Source organism: Mchenga conophoros, linkage group LG16 (genome assembly GCF_057382185.1).
Source record: "Mchenga conophoros isolate Kocher_MC1m ecotype Shallow Benthic linkage group LG16, M_conophoros_male_GT1.1, whole genome shotgun sequence".
In the NCBI taxonomy this organism is placed as follows: domain Eukaryota; kingdom Metazoa; phylum Chordata; class Actinopteri; order Cichliformes; family Cichlidae; genus Mchenga; species Mchenga conophoros.
The window spans coordinates 28,674,033-28,691,819 of record NC_140541.1 but is presented as its reverse complement, the minus strand read 5'-3'; the positions used below and the strand labels follow the sequence as shown (position 1 = coordinate 28,691,819).

The 17,787-nt window shown below is 41.5% G+C and overlaps 1 protein-coding gene across 2 annotated transcripts in view; it reads right to left on the bottom strand.

The window, feature by feature from the left end:
* LOC146556999 (TSC22 domain family protein 1-like) overlaps positions 1–5,669 on the bottom strand; it is a 39,800-nt gene extending 34,131 nt beyond the window's left edge. The window contains exons 1-2 of one of the 2 annotated variants that reach the window (XM_085248348.1): positions 2,210–5,669; positions 875–2,044 (exon numbers count right to left, since the gene is read on the bottom strand). In XM_085248348.1, the coding sequence (XP_085104474.1) occupies positions 2,011–2,044; positions 2,210–4,827 (2,652 nt within the window). In that variant the 5' untranslated portion in view covers positions 4,828–5,669 and the 3' untranslated portion in view covers positions 875–2,010. Of the gene's footprint in view, positions 1–874; positions 2,045–2,209 lie in introns of those variants that run through there. The other variant, XM_085248347.1, reaches the window with a different exon arrangement.
* Between the last annotated feature and the right edge of the window lie 12,118 nt (positions 5,670–17,787).

The window sequence follows — 17,787 nt, the reverse complement described above, 5'->3', positions numbered from 1 at the left end:
ATTTGTGAACAAATAATTGCTTAGATGATTAAAAGCTGCTGCCTTCAGTAATTTGCAGCAGAAATACTATAAATTAAAAAACAATAATCATTGGATTTCGAAATTACTTTTGCATTCATTTTCACACCACCACTTTTGAGCTTTTAGGGAGGAGCCATGAAAACGAAACTATGTGGGGGAAAAGAAATACTGCAACATTTTCATTGGTGTACAAGTGAAAAGATTATCATCAGTTGCCTGTAACTGCCTCAGTCACCAGGTCTCACCTTGTAGCTACCATGAAGGCCTCTTGAGCTGTGCGAGGTAGCTAAGCTGATGCATGGGCTTCTTTGTGGCAGCTACTCTTGTTACACAGGCTTTAAAGTCAAAAATACCTGTTAGCCCAGGTCTGAAACTCTCTCAGACCTCATGTCTCCTACCAAGCTCATATCTTTTATTCTTTTTCCCCCCTATCAATTTTTTTTTCTTCCTATCTTCAAGGAAACTTGCTGTAAAAAGTCTGTTTTCTGTAACTGTACAGTGTTGAAATTACTGACAATAACAAGCAGCATGTTAAATAACTGAGCTTAACCAACAATTCGGATTATTATTTTGCCATAATCATTATTTTGCCATAATCAAAAAGCCTTAAGTTAAACTAATTTCTCATGTTGCATTAATGTACAGTGCCGGTTATCTGTTGGGTTAAAGTTGTTGCCAAGTTACCTGTCGAATGTCGGGCCCAGCGTCCTGGACCCACTCTTTGTCTCACTTTAGTTGTAAAGAAGCACAATGTTAGACAGGGCAGGTAACAGCCCTGCAAACCAGCACAGTTCTGTTTTATTTTCATCTGCAAAATGTAGGCCGCATCAAAGTAAACTCGCTTAAAACCACCTGACCGGAGACATGTTTATTTACACTATGCACAGGTGTTTGCAAGCACAGAAGGTAGCTCGTCCTAGCACTGTTAATGTTAGCCACACAAGCCACTGTATGGTGCAGACTGACTAGTCTAAAAGTAAGAAAACAGAGTCAAAATATTACCACTACCACTGATAGCAGGTAAACTAGACAGAATGAGTATAATTCACAGAGATAATCTGTAAGCAGGGCTTTGGTATGAGTGCTGATTAAAGACAATAATCCACCTGATCCCACATAGATTTCAAATTCCTCAGAGTTAAACATCATGTGATAAAAACAGTCACCCTTTAGTATCTACCCAGCTGACCCATAAAGGCAACCCCCCCCCTCCAAAAAAAACCAAACTAACATAACTTCCATGTTACCCTCCACATTCCCAGCTGTACCTGGCATCACTTCGCTACGCGCTGACTGAGACTCAGATATGCTAAACATCCCTAAAGCTATGAGGGCAAAGGTGACAGTAACACCAACATATTCGTAAGACTTCAGATTGTTAGGGGTGACGGAAATGAAAGCAAGTCCCTCGTGCTGCACAGTGATTAAAATTCCTGTCTAACCTCAAAATATGTTCTTAAAACTTCTTGTGAGGAATTTCCAAAGGATTTCAAGTTTGCCAGTAGCAGAGAGAGAGAGGGAAAAGGCTCTTAATGAAATCGATAAGCTTTCACTGAGGAAAAAAGGAGCCATGTGCCTTCATTTTCATGTGAATAAGCAACCTGGCAACTCTTGTTTCTTTCCTAAAGACGAAAGGGCATTTCAAGACTTGCTTTGACTACAACACAAAATTGACAATGGCTGTCAGTTTATTTCATACCTGTCTTATTCTATTGCTTATTAAGTCATCGACAACTGCTACTGTAATTTCTGCTTTTCAACAACAAAATGTGCTGAGAGTCTCTACAGGGAACTGTGCGCCCAGCAGAAAATGTGCCCTGTAAGGCAGACAGCCGGGATTTCAAGCAGGCGGGCGGGTGAGGTAAAATGTTGAATCACTGCAGCCACTTGATAAAGACAAGAAACGTCACATCCAGCTGAGCCCTGCGTTGTATCCCACTGACAGAGGACAGAGAGAGTGCAGCAGCTTGGCCTCTGTCGGCTGGTGATCTAGGATAACAACAACACTTTTCTTCCCTCACAGCTGCAACATTAAACAGTGAACTCATTCAGCTTCAAACAGACTTAAAATGCTGAGTACCATCACACAAAACTCTTTTTTTAATACAAAACAAAAAGAAAGCCATAAACCGTTTGCAGATAATCAAACAAATATAAGTGAGAAAAGTATAAAAATGAAGTCTCTTACCCATCCTCTTCTCCATCTACAGTCTTGAGACCAGCTGGTGCTGTTAAGGCACTGGCGGTGGCAGCGTTGCCCTCAGTTTCCTGACCATGGCCAGTGTTGGATCCAGTCTCTCCCCCAGACAGCTTGGGCAACCCCAACAAACCCGACTGATGCTGGAGGAGCAGCCGCTGGGCATCTTGCAGCTGAGTGGTGGTGAAGCTCGGCAGACTGGCATACAGGGCGCTGGCCTGTGCAGCGTGAGCCAGGGCCTGGGCACTGCTGTGGTCATGGGTCAAGCTCACAGAAGACGGCTGGCTATGGGGAACTCCCTGCGGGGGCATCCGAGCAGTATTCCCAGTGTTGTGAGATTGGGGTTGGGCCTGGGCCTGGTGATCGCTCTGAGGGTTGGGGGGAGGCACACTTGGTGCAGACGCCTGGCTCTGATGGGCCGCTGTTGGCAGCTGGGTGCTCAGCCCTTGGTTTTGGATTTGTGTTGGGAGTGACTGCGGCTTTTGCTGCTGGCAATCCAAATGGCCTGGATGGCTCTGAGGCTGCTGGCCAACACCAGCTACCCCGACATGAGAGGACATACTAGAGGTGGTAGACTGAAGAGAGTGGGGCTGCTGAGGACCTCCCATCATATGGCAGGCTCCGTTAGCCATCCCAGCAGATGTGGCTCCAGCTTGGTTGGACAAAGGCTGGGAAGCAGCAGCAGAATGAGGGATGCTTTGCTGCAGCTGTGTGTACTCAGGTGGCCTCATCGACATCGTGTGTGCTTGGGGGGCAGCAGCTGGCTGTTGTGGTAGGGTGGCATAACCCATCTTCTGCTGCTGAACACCTACTGGGGGTTGATTAGCAACTGCCTGGGCATAAGTGAGCTGCTGCTGGGACACAGCAGTGAGTCCCATGGTGGTCTGGTGGCTCGGCATGGATGGAGGCTGATGAACGTTTGTAGGTGCCGAGGGGGCCGCAATAGTTTTATCATGCTGTTGGGGTTGGGTGTGAGATACCCCCATGCTTAAACCGCTGGGGAGGATTCCTTGAAAGCCCTGAGGAGGGGAGTTGTAATCCTGTGCAAGCTGTGGTCCACCAACATCTCCACTGCACACATTCTCGACATAATGGCTCAATGTACTCATAGTACTACTCACAGAACTCCCACTTGTGCTTTCTCTCTCCGACCCCCCAGCAAAGCTCTCAGAGACAAACTGTCGTATGCTGTGGGACCCAGGATCAGAAGAAGAAGTGGGGGCAGGAGCTGGGGTGTCCTTATCATAGAAATCAGTGCAAGTCCATCTGCCCTTTTTGAAGGGCTCAGAGTTAGAGTCCAGCTTCACCACTCTAAAGCGAGAGCTTGTGGTGGTGGCCACCACAGGGGCCGCAGGAGCAGTTGATACAGGAGCTGTGGTTGCAGCTGTAGCAGTTGCACTCACAGGCTGCTGCACAGCTGATCCAACTCTTCCATGGAGCCCGCTGGGGAGCCCTACGCCTCCAGAGACACTCACAGCAACAGTAGTTGTAGCAGTCATAGCAATGTTGGAGTTTAAGTTTTGGTGTTGCTGGATCATGCTAGTGGGGGCCATTAGGTTGCTCCCCGCTGGAGCAGCAGCACTTTCTCCTCCTCCACTCCCTCCACTGCTGCTCATCACATTGAGAGGATAGCCGCCACTGCTAGTGCTAGCACTCGTGCTGATCCCCCCTCTCACAGGCACGTTGGCAGAGCTCAACATATTCACATTACTAACATTGCTGGTCTGGGGATTAACTATGCTAACTGTATTGCCAGCAGCAGAGCTGTGCATTCCAGGGATAGATCCCGGGACTGCAGTCCCCGTAGGCTGAGTGGGGATACTTGAAGGAGCAGCCTGGGAAACTCTCTCTTGAGGGCCGCCCATATTAGAAGGCATTTTCTGGGTGACACAAGGTAAAGCTCCAGAGGTGAGACCAGACGCGGTGATCCCGGAGCCAGAGGACAGAGGGTAGACCTGGGCATGGTTAGGATGTGGAGGATGTTGATGGTGTACAGTCCCATTCACCATGGCTCCACCGTGTTGCTTCTGTGCCTGGTTCAAGGTGTGGGGGTGTGAAGGCTGATTTGGAGAGACTGCTCCAGGGGTCTCCGCCTCATGGAAATTATTCAACGTCTCCTCTGAGGAGCTTCTCTCTGCTCCAACTACATCATTAGCTCGGGAGAGGGACACATCCAGAATCTCAGAAGACGACAGATCCTCAGTATGGGACTCATCCAGGTCGTCGTAGCTCTCAGTATCCTCTGCAATGCTGTTATTGGTACTAACAGATACCTGTGCTGGAGTCACACTTGTGATCTGGAAACCACTCTTCTTTTTTATCTGAGCTCCAGTGGACTGTGTGGGCTGGGGCTGGGAGAGCAGATTTAGGCTGTGGGGGGGAGGAGGATGATGGGGACCCGGGGAGGATGAGCCAGCAGGAGGTTGAATCAACAGGGAGGGCGGGTAGTCATCGCCTGGTACGTGGCTGTTATTAACCACCGGGTTAGCTGATGTTGACAGCCCGGGGCCGCTCCCGCTACCAGTGTTGCTCCCCCTTCTGTGAAAGACAGCCTGGTGCGCCATCTTTCTAACACTGCCAGAGTCTCCTGCAGGGTCCGGATGATGCATTTCGAGAAGATCCGGGCGGTAGTTGGTCTCTGACAGTATGCAATAAGGCTGCAGCTCGTTAAAGGCGCCGTTTTGACAAAACTACGCTCAACAGACAAACGACCAAAAAAATTATCTAGAAAAAAAACAATAGATATTTCAACGAAGTGCGCAGATATGAGGCAAAAGTTGTGCCGATATTTACACCCTTGTCTTCTTTCACTCGCTTCGGCGTTATCCTAGCGAGGCAAAAGAAGCTAGTGACCGCTAGCGTCAGCTGATGCCAGTTCGCCGGTTAACTACCAGAGCTGTCCGTCTGCGCCTTTATTAAACACAAGCTAACATTTCTGTATGTTTTGTTGAAGAGAAAAAGACGCCACGCTGCAATGAACACAAAAAGCGGGCAAAAAGCTGCTGAGTAAGTTAGCGTTATATTAAAAGCTAGCTAGCTGCCACTCTCCATCACCGGCTAGCTAAACACAAACTCGGCTGTTTAAACTGCTGGGTTTTTGTATTCTTATTCTTTTAACAAGAGGAAACGAAGTGAAAGCGAGCCACCTTTAATCCGCAGTTAGAAGCTTTAAAAGGCGAAACACTTCTAATAAAAGCGCCGTACACGGGTTAAATCCATTCCTCTGGGTCCTCGTTTGGGTTTTGCTGTATCACTGGTCCGCCCCGGCGGTAGCGTCGTTCAGTATGGAGCCTCCCGCACCGCTGCCGTGGTCTGCGCTGTCTGTGACGGGGCCGGAGGGGAGGGGTGCGCAGTAATATGGCGACCGCGCATGGCCGCTGCTGCCAGACATAAAGCAGTCTGGGAGAGGCGGCCACGAGCTCACGTCAATATCCACGAAGCGTGCCGGAAAGTGCCGAGCCCAGCCGCTCCCTCCGAAAACCAGTTTAGGGCCATCACAATAGATTTTGTTGGTCTTTTTGAACCAGAGGAAATCAGTATGGAGTCATTATAGTTTTGTAGTTTCTCATTACTTTAAAAGTTTATTTAATTTTGAGTTTTTTTATTTTTCATTCAGTTTAGTTTCAGTTAGTTTTCAGATCGGATTTTCTTGTTTTGTTTTGTTTTTTAATTCTCTGGAGAGTACAGAGAGTACACGTTTTTACAATAAAAATAACTTTTACAAAGTCTTATAGACATCCAAAGTCTTAATTATAACATAATAACATTTTATACCAAACTAACATATTAAAGTAAGGTAATTTCATTTTTGTTTGTATAGTTTTCCAAGTTCACAAAATTGCTTCAGTTAGGTTTTATTTTGTTTTAGAATCAGAATCAGAGAAACTTTATTAAGCCCAGAAGGAAATTGAGTTGTTGTAGCAGCATACATAAAACAGACGATAAACCATTCTTATAAAAAGTAGAAGTAGCATTACACCAGTGGTACACTGTAACAACCTTAGTCAAAAGACCCAGTATGGCTCACTCTAATATTCTTTGGAGAGTGGAAAAACCTGCAGGAAATACTCCAGTTTTATAAATAAAATGCATTACTGTTTCTGACACAGGGGATGCCAACATAACACAGGAGTGAAAATGGAAGTAAATTTAAACATATTTCTAAATCAAGGGAAGTTTTTTGAATTACAAAAACACAAAATACTCTTGTTTAGTTGAAAAAAAGTATTTAGACCCTTAACTGAAAATCAACATCCACCTTAAGTGATGGATTACATACATGTGGAGGTATAGAGATGTCTAGGAGAGAGGGCAAGGGGCTTTTTCACCAAACTAAATCCTAGAGAGAGAGTGTCTGTGAAGAACGGAGCAGAAGTGTGCTGGTACTAGTTTTCAAGAGCAAGAGTGATGGGAAGAGCTGCTGAGCCATACAATAAAACTATGGAAAAGAGATCAGGAAGTATATTGTGGACTATAATATTTGCAGATGATGTTGTGGTCTTAGTGCGAGCAGGGAGCAGGTGGGAGAGAGTCCAGAGAGGTGGAGGTATGCTCTGGAGAGAAGAGGAATGAAAGTGAGAAAAAGCAAGACAGTATGTGAGTGAGTATTAGTAATACCTGCTATGATGTATCTCTTAGAGATGGTGGAATTAACAAAAAGACTTTTGGGGGAGTATAATAACTCAGTTACCTACATTAATACTAGTTTAAAGAGAGACCGTTGTTAAAAACAAAGGCTTGCAGTTTCAGGCACTAACTTCTAAACAATACAATAATAAACTAAATAATATAAACCTGAATTCTGTGTAATGATTAATTTTATGTCTATGCTAACATACATGGGAAATAATAAGTAATTCCATTGTTAGGTTATCGTGTTCCCCTTTTATTGTACTCATTTAAAGAAAAATGTGATTTATTTTGACAGTGAAAAATACTGAAAAGAAGAGGGAAAATGATGGAGGGTGTAAACATTTGTTGTGGTATGAGCAAAACATCCCCACAGCAGTGTTTGTGAAACAAAGGTAGACAGAGAGCTGCTAGATCCCTCTGCAGACACATGTGTCAACTACACTGAAGGATTATTCTACATGCAGGTGCTGTTTGGGGCCTCTCTCACCCTCACTCTCTCCCTTTTAAACACAGGAGAGAGAGAAAAATGTACACATTTGTTGGTTGGTAATGTTGCCACAGCAGGTCAACGAACTCTGATCTCAAACTCGAGCTTCTCCATTTTCTGTGTTCCGGTGTTTTCTGTTCATCACTGGATATACAGAACCAGTTCTAGCTCTTTTCAATCAGTCTCTTCTTTTCTCTTCTCTTTGCACTGAAATTTTTAAATAATATGTTAAGTTCAATTAATAAAGGCATAGAATTACAGTGCATATGTTTCTTTTGCATGTATTTTGGTTATCAGAAGCATGCTTTAAGGGAAATTGCATTTCTTTCACATCTAACCAGAGGTCAGAGTTCATGATCCACAGAGGTAGATGCTCTAAACATGACGCAGGTTTCAAATAATGAGGTCAGCATATTTGCAAGGAATCCCTGACTGCTCCAAACTCTCAGGTTCAGAGATTTGTTTTTTTTTTCCCCCAATATTTTTCTATTGGATCAGAACGATGTCAAACAGAGTAGATATACCTAATATGGTCATCTAAGGTACACAGCAATAAGCACAGAAGTCAAACCAACCTGCTGTTCAAACCTTCTGTTTGTGTTGAGCAGCCAGTCACAAGGAAGCTGGGTTAAAGCAGTGGCTTTCAGAGCCAAGTCGAATGATGTTGATGCTGAAATGTGGGTTATTTCTTTTTAAAAAAGGGTCATGATTGGGGGAAACAATGGTGTTAAAATTAATGCTGGTGGTTTGAGAACCACTAGATTAACTCAGAATGTAGAAGATAATTGACTGTGAATCATATAAGAGAAAAAATACTGGAAAAAACCAGAATAGGTCCCCATGTAAGAAAAAATAGATGTCTTGTAGAGTTTAAGCAACACTGGCTGTCTGAGCTACTGTGAAATCATACATCATAACGACATCTGTGAGAAAAAAACAAAACAAAACAGGGGAGGTAATGCAAGAAATAGAAAGAGGAGGAGTTGTGGTGGCTCACAGAGAGAAAGGAGAGAGTAATAGTGAAGGAGGAGGGAAGAGAAGAAGAGATTAACTGTCAGGCAAGCAGACAGGCTATACCCATCGATACAAATGATAGAGGACAAGAGGGACAGCAGGAGCCTATTGCAGTGTAAGCGCCTGGTGCTGTCAGCAGCTTTAAATCATCCTGGCACTCCACAAAAAAAAAAAAAAACCCCCAAAAAAACACAGCACTATTGTGCTGTGGCTCTAGCACTAATGAGTAATTTATACTCTGAACTCTGCATTGATTTTCTTTGCCCTGCTATGAAGAAAAGTAATCACTCAAAGGGTTTTCAGAGAAAAAGGAGAAACATGTTTTGTTCTTTATATCCGACTGAAAGACATCCGACTGTTGGATGTGCCCTAAAGCGATTCTTCCTAATTTAATTCAAGAACACCCGGGCAGTTAGGGAAGACGTATCTCGGGCAGAAGGTGAGTTCGCTTATTAAGTTTGAGCAGGCAGTTTGATTCCTCCCCCCTCTCTCTAAGCTGTAATGTAAATGGGGTTAACAAGAAAATTTTATTTTCCAAAGAACAGGTGCTCATAAGAAGTGCAGACAGAACAAAAAAAAGTCCAGGAAGTGGAGCAAGAACACTGCTGGGGATAGAACAAGACTCTCCAACCCTGATAAAAGTTTAGCGTTACGCTGCCTCTATGGTTAAAGAATAAATGAATGTGATTTCACTTGAAGATATATTGCCCTGTTATCCCTGCACCAATCAACAGGACTTCCTGGACTTTGTTATTTAATAGAAACTTCGTCATTTCTGTCCAATGTGGTTGTTGTTACAATGCCAAATTATAAATGAAAGAGGAATAAAAGGTCCAAAAATAACAATGGTAATTCAGCGTTTCTTGATTATGCGGTGCACAGTCAGAGGAACATTAGTGTGATAATGTGTGGACCGCAAAAGCTTTAAAACACTGCATGTTTTCTTTTGGAATGGGGCCATTTAAGTTTATTATGTGATTGTGTTTTCATCAAATCAGAACTGCGTCCACACAAGCTAGGAAATACTTTCAGTGTGCTTGCACACAGCCCAGACCAAACACAGACGTGACTATTATGCGAAAATTAAATTAATTGAGGGATGAAAGGCTCAACATAAACAAAAAGAGCCTTTTGATTAACAAGAGATTTCTGAAAAGTGCACTTCAAAGCACTGAAGCTCTGTGGTGCATTGCACAGTTTTGAGATGATTAAACCCCAAATATTTCCATCTTCTGATCATCACAATCTTTCAGAACTGGGAAATATTTTACTTTGTCCTTGTAACTCTGCAAAATACAAACAAACCTTTTAAAAAAAGCTTATTCTTTTACAAATAAAGTTTTGATAACCTAATTTATTTGTGAGTACATCTGCATTCTGCTGCACGTTTCCAAAATGTGCGATGCTAGATAGTAGTTACCTCAGTTATCTTGTTTAACCAACTGTAGCAGCAGGTAATGATTATTCTGCTCTGAATCTAGTCTTTGTTGCTTGTCGAAGTATCCTGGTGGAGCTTTAATGATAAGGTAGCAGATCTTTCAGACACGAGTGGCACTGATGGTGGAATAACTGAGCTAAAATGCTTGAATGCCCGGTGATGAGAACCAGGGTAGCTGAGTCTGTCTGAGGCTTGTGTCCACTGATGTGAATGGAGGCCAGAATAGATGCCAGCTTTATTTCAACCAGAGGAGCCACAACATTCATTCATGAGCCTGTTTTCCCACATTGCTGAGCTTGACTAAAGAAAGATTAGACTCCGAATCCCTTGCAGCAGGGTTGTATTGACACATTACCCCCCAAAATGAATTAACATATATACCTTCTGCTGATTTAGACATTTTACCTGTGATCTATTTCCCTATTCTCTCTTGCATATGAAGAGATGCATTGTTTCTTTGTTACTAATAATAAAATCAAAAGTCTAGTTAATATGCTATAGATTGTGATGAGTAAAGCTCCTTCTACAACCATCTGTTGCACTTTTTAGGCCAAATGTCACATGGAAACCCAGATATGATGAACATATACACGTGACCTTTTATGCTTTTTTTTTGGTCTTAAAAATGGATGAGGGTAAAGGCCTGAAGACATGTTTGTTTAGCAGCAAGGTCCCAATTTCTTTAAGTATTGTTAGTGAAATTTAAAGCAGCTCTATTATTCTTTGAATTATTTCCTGTGACATATACTTATATAGTAACAGTGAATATACACTGTTACAATTTGTCCATTTTAAACATGGTCAAAGTTTCAAATACTGAGATCAGTGCCTGTATAAATAATCCAGATTGGGGTTGTCCTCTTGGCTGAATATGATGTAAAGAGAGGGCCACAGTGGCACAGGGACGACCGTGTTTGTGTGCACCAAAACAAGAGTTTGCATCGTCGCAGTTCCTTTAACAAAAAAGGTCAATGGAATTTTTTCAAACACTTTTTAGATTACTGAGAAAAACAAGCTCTGTGAGCAATTGGAGTTTCTGTTTCCTGTATATTATGTTCAGAAAATGATCATCTTTACAAACTGGCTCTGCTTTGATGATATCCAAATGCAATCACCACACATGAAATGCTGTTGTGCATAGCATCTGCAAGACTGATCATCCTGATTCAGTTTCTTCCTGTTAGAAGGGAGTTTTTCCTTCCCACTGTTACTTCGTGCCTTAATCAAAGAAATTATCCACACCTGCTGATATTACCAGAAATTGATATTAACCCAGTTTCCTTCAGGGCCAACCTTCAGGATCAATAAAGTTTTATTGAATTGATATTACATAAAAGATGGCAGGTGAAGGCAATCAGAGAGAGGTGTCAGAGTATAAGTGGCACAAACATGAAGACGGCACAGCTTCATGAGAGCAACAGGTTGGACTGGCCCGATGGATGCCAAGGAGATTAGCCTGGAATTGTCTGTGGAAATGGATTCAGATGTGGTGGAGGAGTTGTACCCAGTAAGAATGCCTCTCCAAATGAGACCCAACTGGGGAAGAATGATTTGTGTGATGGTTTCAAGACTGTTGCACCTGGGGTAGTCTGGGTAAATTCCCAGATGATTAAACATGCAACTATTTTGCTGGTAATAACTGAAATGAGTAAAGAAAATCAACAGCCTATGTATGTAGGATAATTCATAATTTTATTGGGGGGGGGGGGGGTTGTATTGGTTGGGTCTGATTATTGGGGGGGTCATAACCCTCCTAACCCCCCTGGAAATACGCCCCTGTATATAAGTGAGACCTATAGTTTTAGTTTTTTAAATTCCCTGGGATGGTTTTATTGTAAATAAATTATGTCAACTGCTGCAGTTTAGTTTTGTACTTCTTGGCTACCACCACATTTTACTTTCTAGCTGCTCGCCACCTGATGAAAAAGGACCTCGTGCTTCCTTGTCCTTTTCCCTCATTACACCATTCAACCTGAGTTGAATTTCTGACATCTGCAGCTCCTTTTAGCCACTTCTTACCAAACACATTTTATGGGACAAAGTATAGACATGAGTATTTTATGTCCCTTCCATTTTCTTCCACTTGTCGATTTTCATGGTCACTCAGGGGTTGGAGCCAGTCCATTGCAGGGCTAATGGAAACACAGGCAGCCAGTCCCACTCATATATAGAATCACTGGCCATTCCTGCAACAGTCTGTATGGTCATCTTCAGCACACAATTCATGCTCATCAAATCATCAAAAATGCGTTTACATATTTAAAAAAAAATTAAAGCCCATTTATAAAAACTCTCAAAAAACCATGAGTACATAAACACATTTTGAAGTGAGTTTACTTTTTCGATTAATCACTGTTCCATATAGAGGTGGCGAGAGAGTCGATTTTGTTTGTAGTGCTGTGGGTATAGTCGTCATGGTCTCTGAGTCTTGGACCCAGGGTTTTAAATTTTTAGGATGTATGAGGTTTTTTTTGGTTCTGTGCTTCTAAGAATATTTTGTAATATTCTGGTTTTATGGTTCTTTATTTATCCCTTGTACCCCCCCCCCCCCCCCCCCCCCCCCATTTCTGTATCTGACTCAGTCTTTTTTGTGGCTGTTTACATTTTTGTCATTGCGTCAAGTGTTTTGTCTCTCCCTGTTATACTTTGGCGGTCTTTAGTCTCTGCAGCATGTCTAGTTGTACTACCTCTGGGTCATCATCTGATATTAGTTTCAGCTTTTTGTGTCTTCCATGTGTGGATTCATTGTCTTCCCGTGCTCTTTGTTGCCTTCTCCCTCAAGCTGTGTGTTTCTTATCCTGTGTCACTAGTTTAATTCCTTTTGATTATTTGTTTGCCCTTATGTCAGCTTTACTTTGCAAGTTCCCAGGAATAAAGCTTTTTTGGAGCTTTGAGCCATGCTTTTGGGTCCTTCTGTCTTCTACATTAGTATTCCCAGTATTTGCAGCTTATAGGAAAAGATGCACCGTCCAACGTATTTTGTTCTTAAAATGCTTTGATTTTAAATAAAGTAAGATATCTACAGGCTGTTTTCCTATTTTAAGAAGCCATGTTTAGCTAAAAGGTGACTCAGCTGTGGTGTAATGCCTCGTGGGTTCATCAGTGAAACTTAAATGCTAACATACTGATTTTTCCTTTATACCAGTGAATAAGGATACACTGTAAGGCCTCACCTCGCCGATTTATAGCTGCTTAAAGGCCAGTGAGATTCCCTTTAGAAGAATGAGATGTGACAAAGGGGTTTAAAAATTTGTGCCACAGTAAGAACAGCTGTTTATTCCTTATTGCATTGATAGAGTAACATAGAGTCAGCACAATGAATTAAACAAAGCAGTAACCTTAGAGCTGCATGCCTGAGTGATGAGTGAAAGGGGAAACCTGAGAGGAGCCAGTGGAAATACTGCACTTAATAATGAAGGAGAGGATTTAAGATGCCACAGACTCGTATTTAATGAAACAAAAACATTGTCAGTGAAGAAGTGAAATAATCAAAAACTTTAATATAACCAGATTTTAAGGATTTTCACACTCAACCAAGTGGCAGAATTATACTCAACCACCGCCATTTGTCCTTGTTTTCATAACAATAATGTTAAATTTGATGTTACTTTTAGCTTGTTTTGATGCTGTACATGCAAAAATGGCATTTTTGATTAAATTTAAATCACACTAGAAATTCTACATCTGTAGACAATCCTGACTACCACTTGTACAACAGTATTAACTCCTGTCTTTAAATCTCTAAAAACATGATAACTAAAAGGTGAGATTTGATTACAGCACCCTCATCAGGTTAGTCAGGGTATTTGATACATCAAAGGTTCAATGGGGCAAAGCAATGCTAAGTGGTTTGACATTTAGACAGGAATTTAAGAAATACAAGAGGAAAGTACAATAAATCTGTAATTCCTTGATTTAATAAAAAGCAGAGACAAACAAAAGTCTTCAGCCTTAATTTAAAAAGCAGCCACGTTTCTACAGAAACCACTTCTGATGAGGCTTTAGTGAATGGTAGATGTGTAAACCGAATGGTCAGATGCGTCGCTCAGGTCCTGTGTCAGCTACATTTTCATGTTTCATACAAATCTACCTTATGACTTTACACACTTTGAAAAAAATGTTCTCATCAGAGAAAGCCACATTCCAGAGAGAAAATATTCACTGAGTCCTCAGAGCGTTACTACACCCAAGCCAATCTCTTGATTAGATGGAGGATTCAGCCTGTAAACACATGTAATCAGTGGCTTACTTTTTTAAAAATTGCACATACTAATTACCAGCAAACATTCGGCTCCTCCAGAGTGAATCATGTTGTTGTTTTTCAATATAATGTGGGGCTGAGGAGACAGTTAGACAGCTGTGTCGCTGGGATATTTATAAGTATGTAGAAGAGCAGTGTCATGAATTATACAATAGTGATAGCAAAAAAAAAACCTTGGAAAAACATCATCAAAAGTGATCAGGAGTCATTGTTGTTTTTTTCAAAAAACAGTTTAGATGTACAAACATGTTCTAATAACTGTGGGTTACTCATCCTGAACTGACCTGTTGTTGGTCCTCTACCCACTTGTAGAGCAGAGTGAGGTTATATCATACAACTTTAGAGTTCACACAGTAACAGACAAGACATTCACCTACAAATAGGATATTCAATGTGGAGCTACATGCTGTTAGGTCTTTGGAGGACTCCATGCAAGCATATTTGTGTTGGTTGTGTGCAGTTTTTGAATGTAACTGGCATCATACCATAAAACAAATTATAAAAATAAACAAACAAACAAAAAGGGAGCTGCAAATTTACTGAAATTTATCCAAAATGACAGAGCTCACCCCCTGCTAGCCAGTAGTATGAATGCAGATTTAAGGTACTTTGCTAAATTTTTCTTAGAAGTACAGCGTGCAAAATCTCACCACTAGATGTCAGTAGGATAAATAACTTTGGCTGCCGGTCATCTGTAGCGAGTGTTAGCTGTTGGCCTGGTGTTTACCTCAGCTGTCAATATGTGTCCACTTCTGTTTTCTCTTGAGGAGGCTGTAAAACTTTGTGAAAGGAGTCCACTATGAGTCAAAGAGTTAGTGAAGCTAATTTTTGTCTGATGATAGTGATACATTGGTGAGTTTTTGAGGATATCCTGAACTTTTCTGTGAGTAAGCGCTGCTGTTTTTGCTGCTGTTAGCTGCTATGAGCATCTTTTAGCTGCTGTTAGTTGGCTTTGTAACACGTCATTTGAAAGTGATCTAACATTGCTGGACTGGGACACTTAGCAAATAAACTCTCATATAATATGAGAATGAAATCAAATTGTTTATCAGAGGTAGGGTGTGATTTTTAGAACACTTGAGCCTAACATTAACTGGCCTACGGTTAGCTTATAACCAGCTTTTGTTGTTTAGTGGATATGTCCATATTCTACAAAGGGTTAGGGGTTTAGGGGCCTATCTATCTACAAAGGCCTATCTATGACAAAGGCCCAGTATAAGATACAGATATTGAATTGTGAAGCAAAATATGAACATGAAACATGCATAATAGACTCATTTAAAGCTTAAATAAGGAGTAGACTAAGTCAACCTTTGTTTAACAACAGGGAATAAATACATTAAAAAATCTGTGATATCTTTGTCTAACATCTGTGTCTAATGTTGATAAAAAAGTTTTAATAAAAGCAGTTCAGGCTGTAATTATGTTCCTGCAGCCAGATATGTTTCAAATAAATGTCATTTGTTAAATGCACTGGACCTTTACAAGCTTATATATTTTACATTAAACAGAGTAAATTGTAAATGGAGCTGGTCTTATATAGGACTTTTCCACTCTGGTTGAGCGCTCAAAGCGCTTTATAATACAAGCCTCATTGATTCATTCACACACATATTAATCCAAACAATTTTTTCTAAGCCTAAGCGGTTTCTGTCTAACATCCAAATGTAATCACACTCCAGCGAACACTGTGATATTTATACACAGCTGTGGCTATGTATAAATATCAAGTCAACATTCTCTGTTGTCACTTTGTTTCAGTGACCTGGCTACATCAATGTTTGAGTGAAAAGTTCAAGAATCTTTGTTGCCCATTGCAGAGAATTAATATTTAACAGTAAAGTAGCTGTAATAAACACTAGAAGCTCTTTCCTCAGTATTTCCTTCTTCTTCTTCTCCTTTTAAAGACATCTGTCTAATAGGGGCTGCCATGGCAACAAACCCTGCAGCCCATCGCAAGCACTTAACTGTAAAAAAAATTATAACAATCATGCCTTACATCACACTCACAGCAAGTGTGTCAGAGCCAGGAGATATTCTCATTGAAGTGAAAAAGCAGGTAATTACAATAAAACAAAACTTTTCATGTCAGAATGTCTCCCCCGAGCTGAAGGTGAGATCTTGTTGATGGAGACGTCTTAACGTAAATCAAAGCTCTGGCATTTAATTCACCGGGTTAATTATCATCCTTGTCTTTCGCTGATATACATTCAGACTGCACCTAACTCAAAGAGAGGACGACCTTGAGCGAGCAAAGCCAAAACTGCAGCCAAGTTGCTGCCAAGTTCATTTTATCCCTGATGAAAAGGCGTTTTTGAATCTTTCACCCAGCAGAGGACATATAAAGGACTGCAGGATTTTCACAGAGTTTGAACTTGTGTTACAAGAGGAAGTTATACTTAGGATTTGTCGTCTCACTTTCAACACATTCCAATGATGCTGATAATCTGCGGTCATCGGGTCGGTCACTTTGGACCCTCTGTCTCTGCGTCTTGATGTAGATGGCAGCTTTCACTGTGTTCGACTTTATGTGAATGTGCTGACGACCGGACAGCTGACAGAGGTGCGGCGGCTCTGAGGCAAGTCTTTGTGTTACAAAAACATGGATGCTGGTTGCAGGTCACACTGCTGAGAGATGTATTTAGGAAAGTTACAGGAAGTTCTTTCTGCTGTTTGTTATGAAAAAACACCCATCATCTGAACATGAGGGTCTTGTCTTACATTTAAAAGGTGTTTCTAAAACGTTTTCCTGGCAAAAAGATTACACCTTAACTCTACATTTTTAACTACCTATTAGAGCAGTTTTGCCTGAGTCACAGCTCAGAGTAATCCTTATTAATCCTATACAGTGCTTTCAGTTCATCATCTGCCTGAAACAAGCCATTTTAGCTCCTTCCTCTCTCCTTTTAACCTAACAGTCGTCTTATTGGTTTTCCCTTGAATGTCCCAACATGACCAGCACCCATCCTCCCCAAGTACCATGAATTCAGTTTGCAAGTCCTGGGATCCTAAATATAGCTTACTCTTCATCCCACATTTAGTTTGTTGTTCATTCACTCACTCATTCACTGCATTCCGTTCCAGTTCTAGGATTTGTCCACAAGATGGCAGTATATACAAATGAGCTTCAGTGCTGAAGTATGAACGCCCAATCCACGACTTAATTAAAGATAGTTTCAGAGAACATGTCATTTCAGATAAGCTGTGCCCCTCTGGGTGTGCCTCTTTGACTACTCACAACAACATGAGGGTGATAAACGACTCTGATTTAGACTCATGATGTGCTGAGAACAGTTTATCATCACTTATGATGTCACAGTTAATCAAACTGTAAATCAAGTAAGGTGTTTAATATTAAGCAATATTGAGAGCGCATGTTCAGTATCTCCATGAATTTATCATAGTCTCCAAATTTTCTGAGCCAGTGCAGTTTGCATTAATTACATGCAAGTCACACGCCGATGATTCATGTTAATGACCTCGAAAGCTAATCTTGATTTACTCTGGGCTCAAGCTCTACATGCATAATTTATGCAGTGAAATAATCACTGCAGAGCTCGGCTACCTCGCCTACTGATTCGCAGTCACAGACCTCTTATTTAAGAAGCCATCAGATGTTAAGTCTGAAATGTAAGTGTGGCAAAAACACTCAGCAGACTATCACAGTGCACATACCGGGCAAACGGTGAAGTATCAGAAACAATCTCCACAGCTCTCTTTTGAAGGATAAAGGTCAG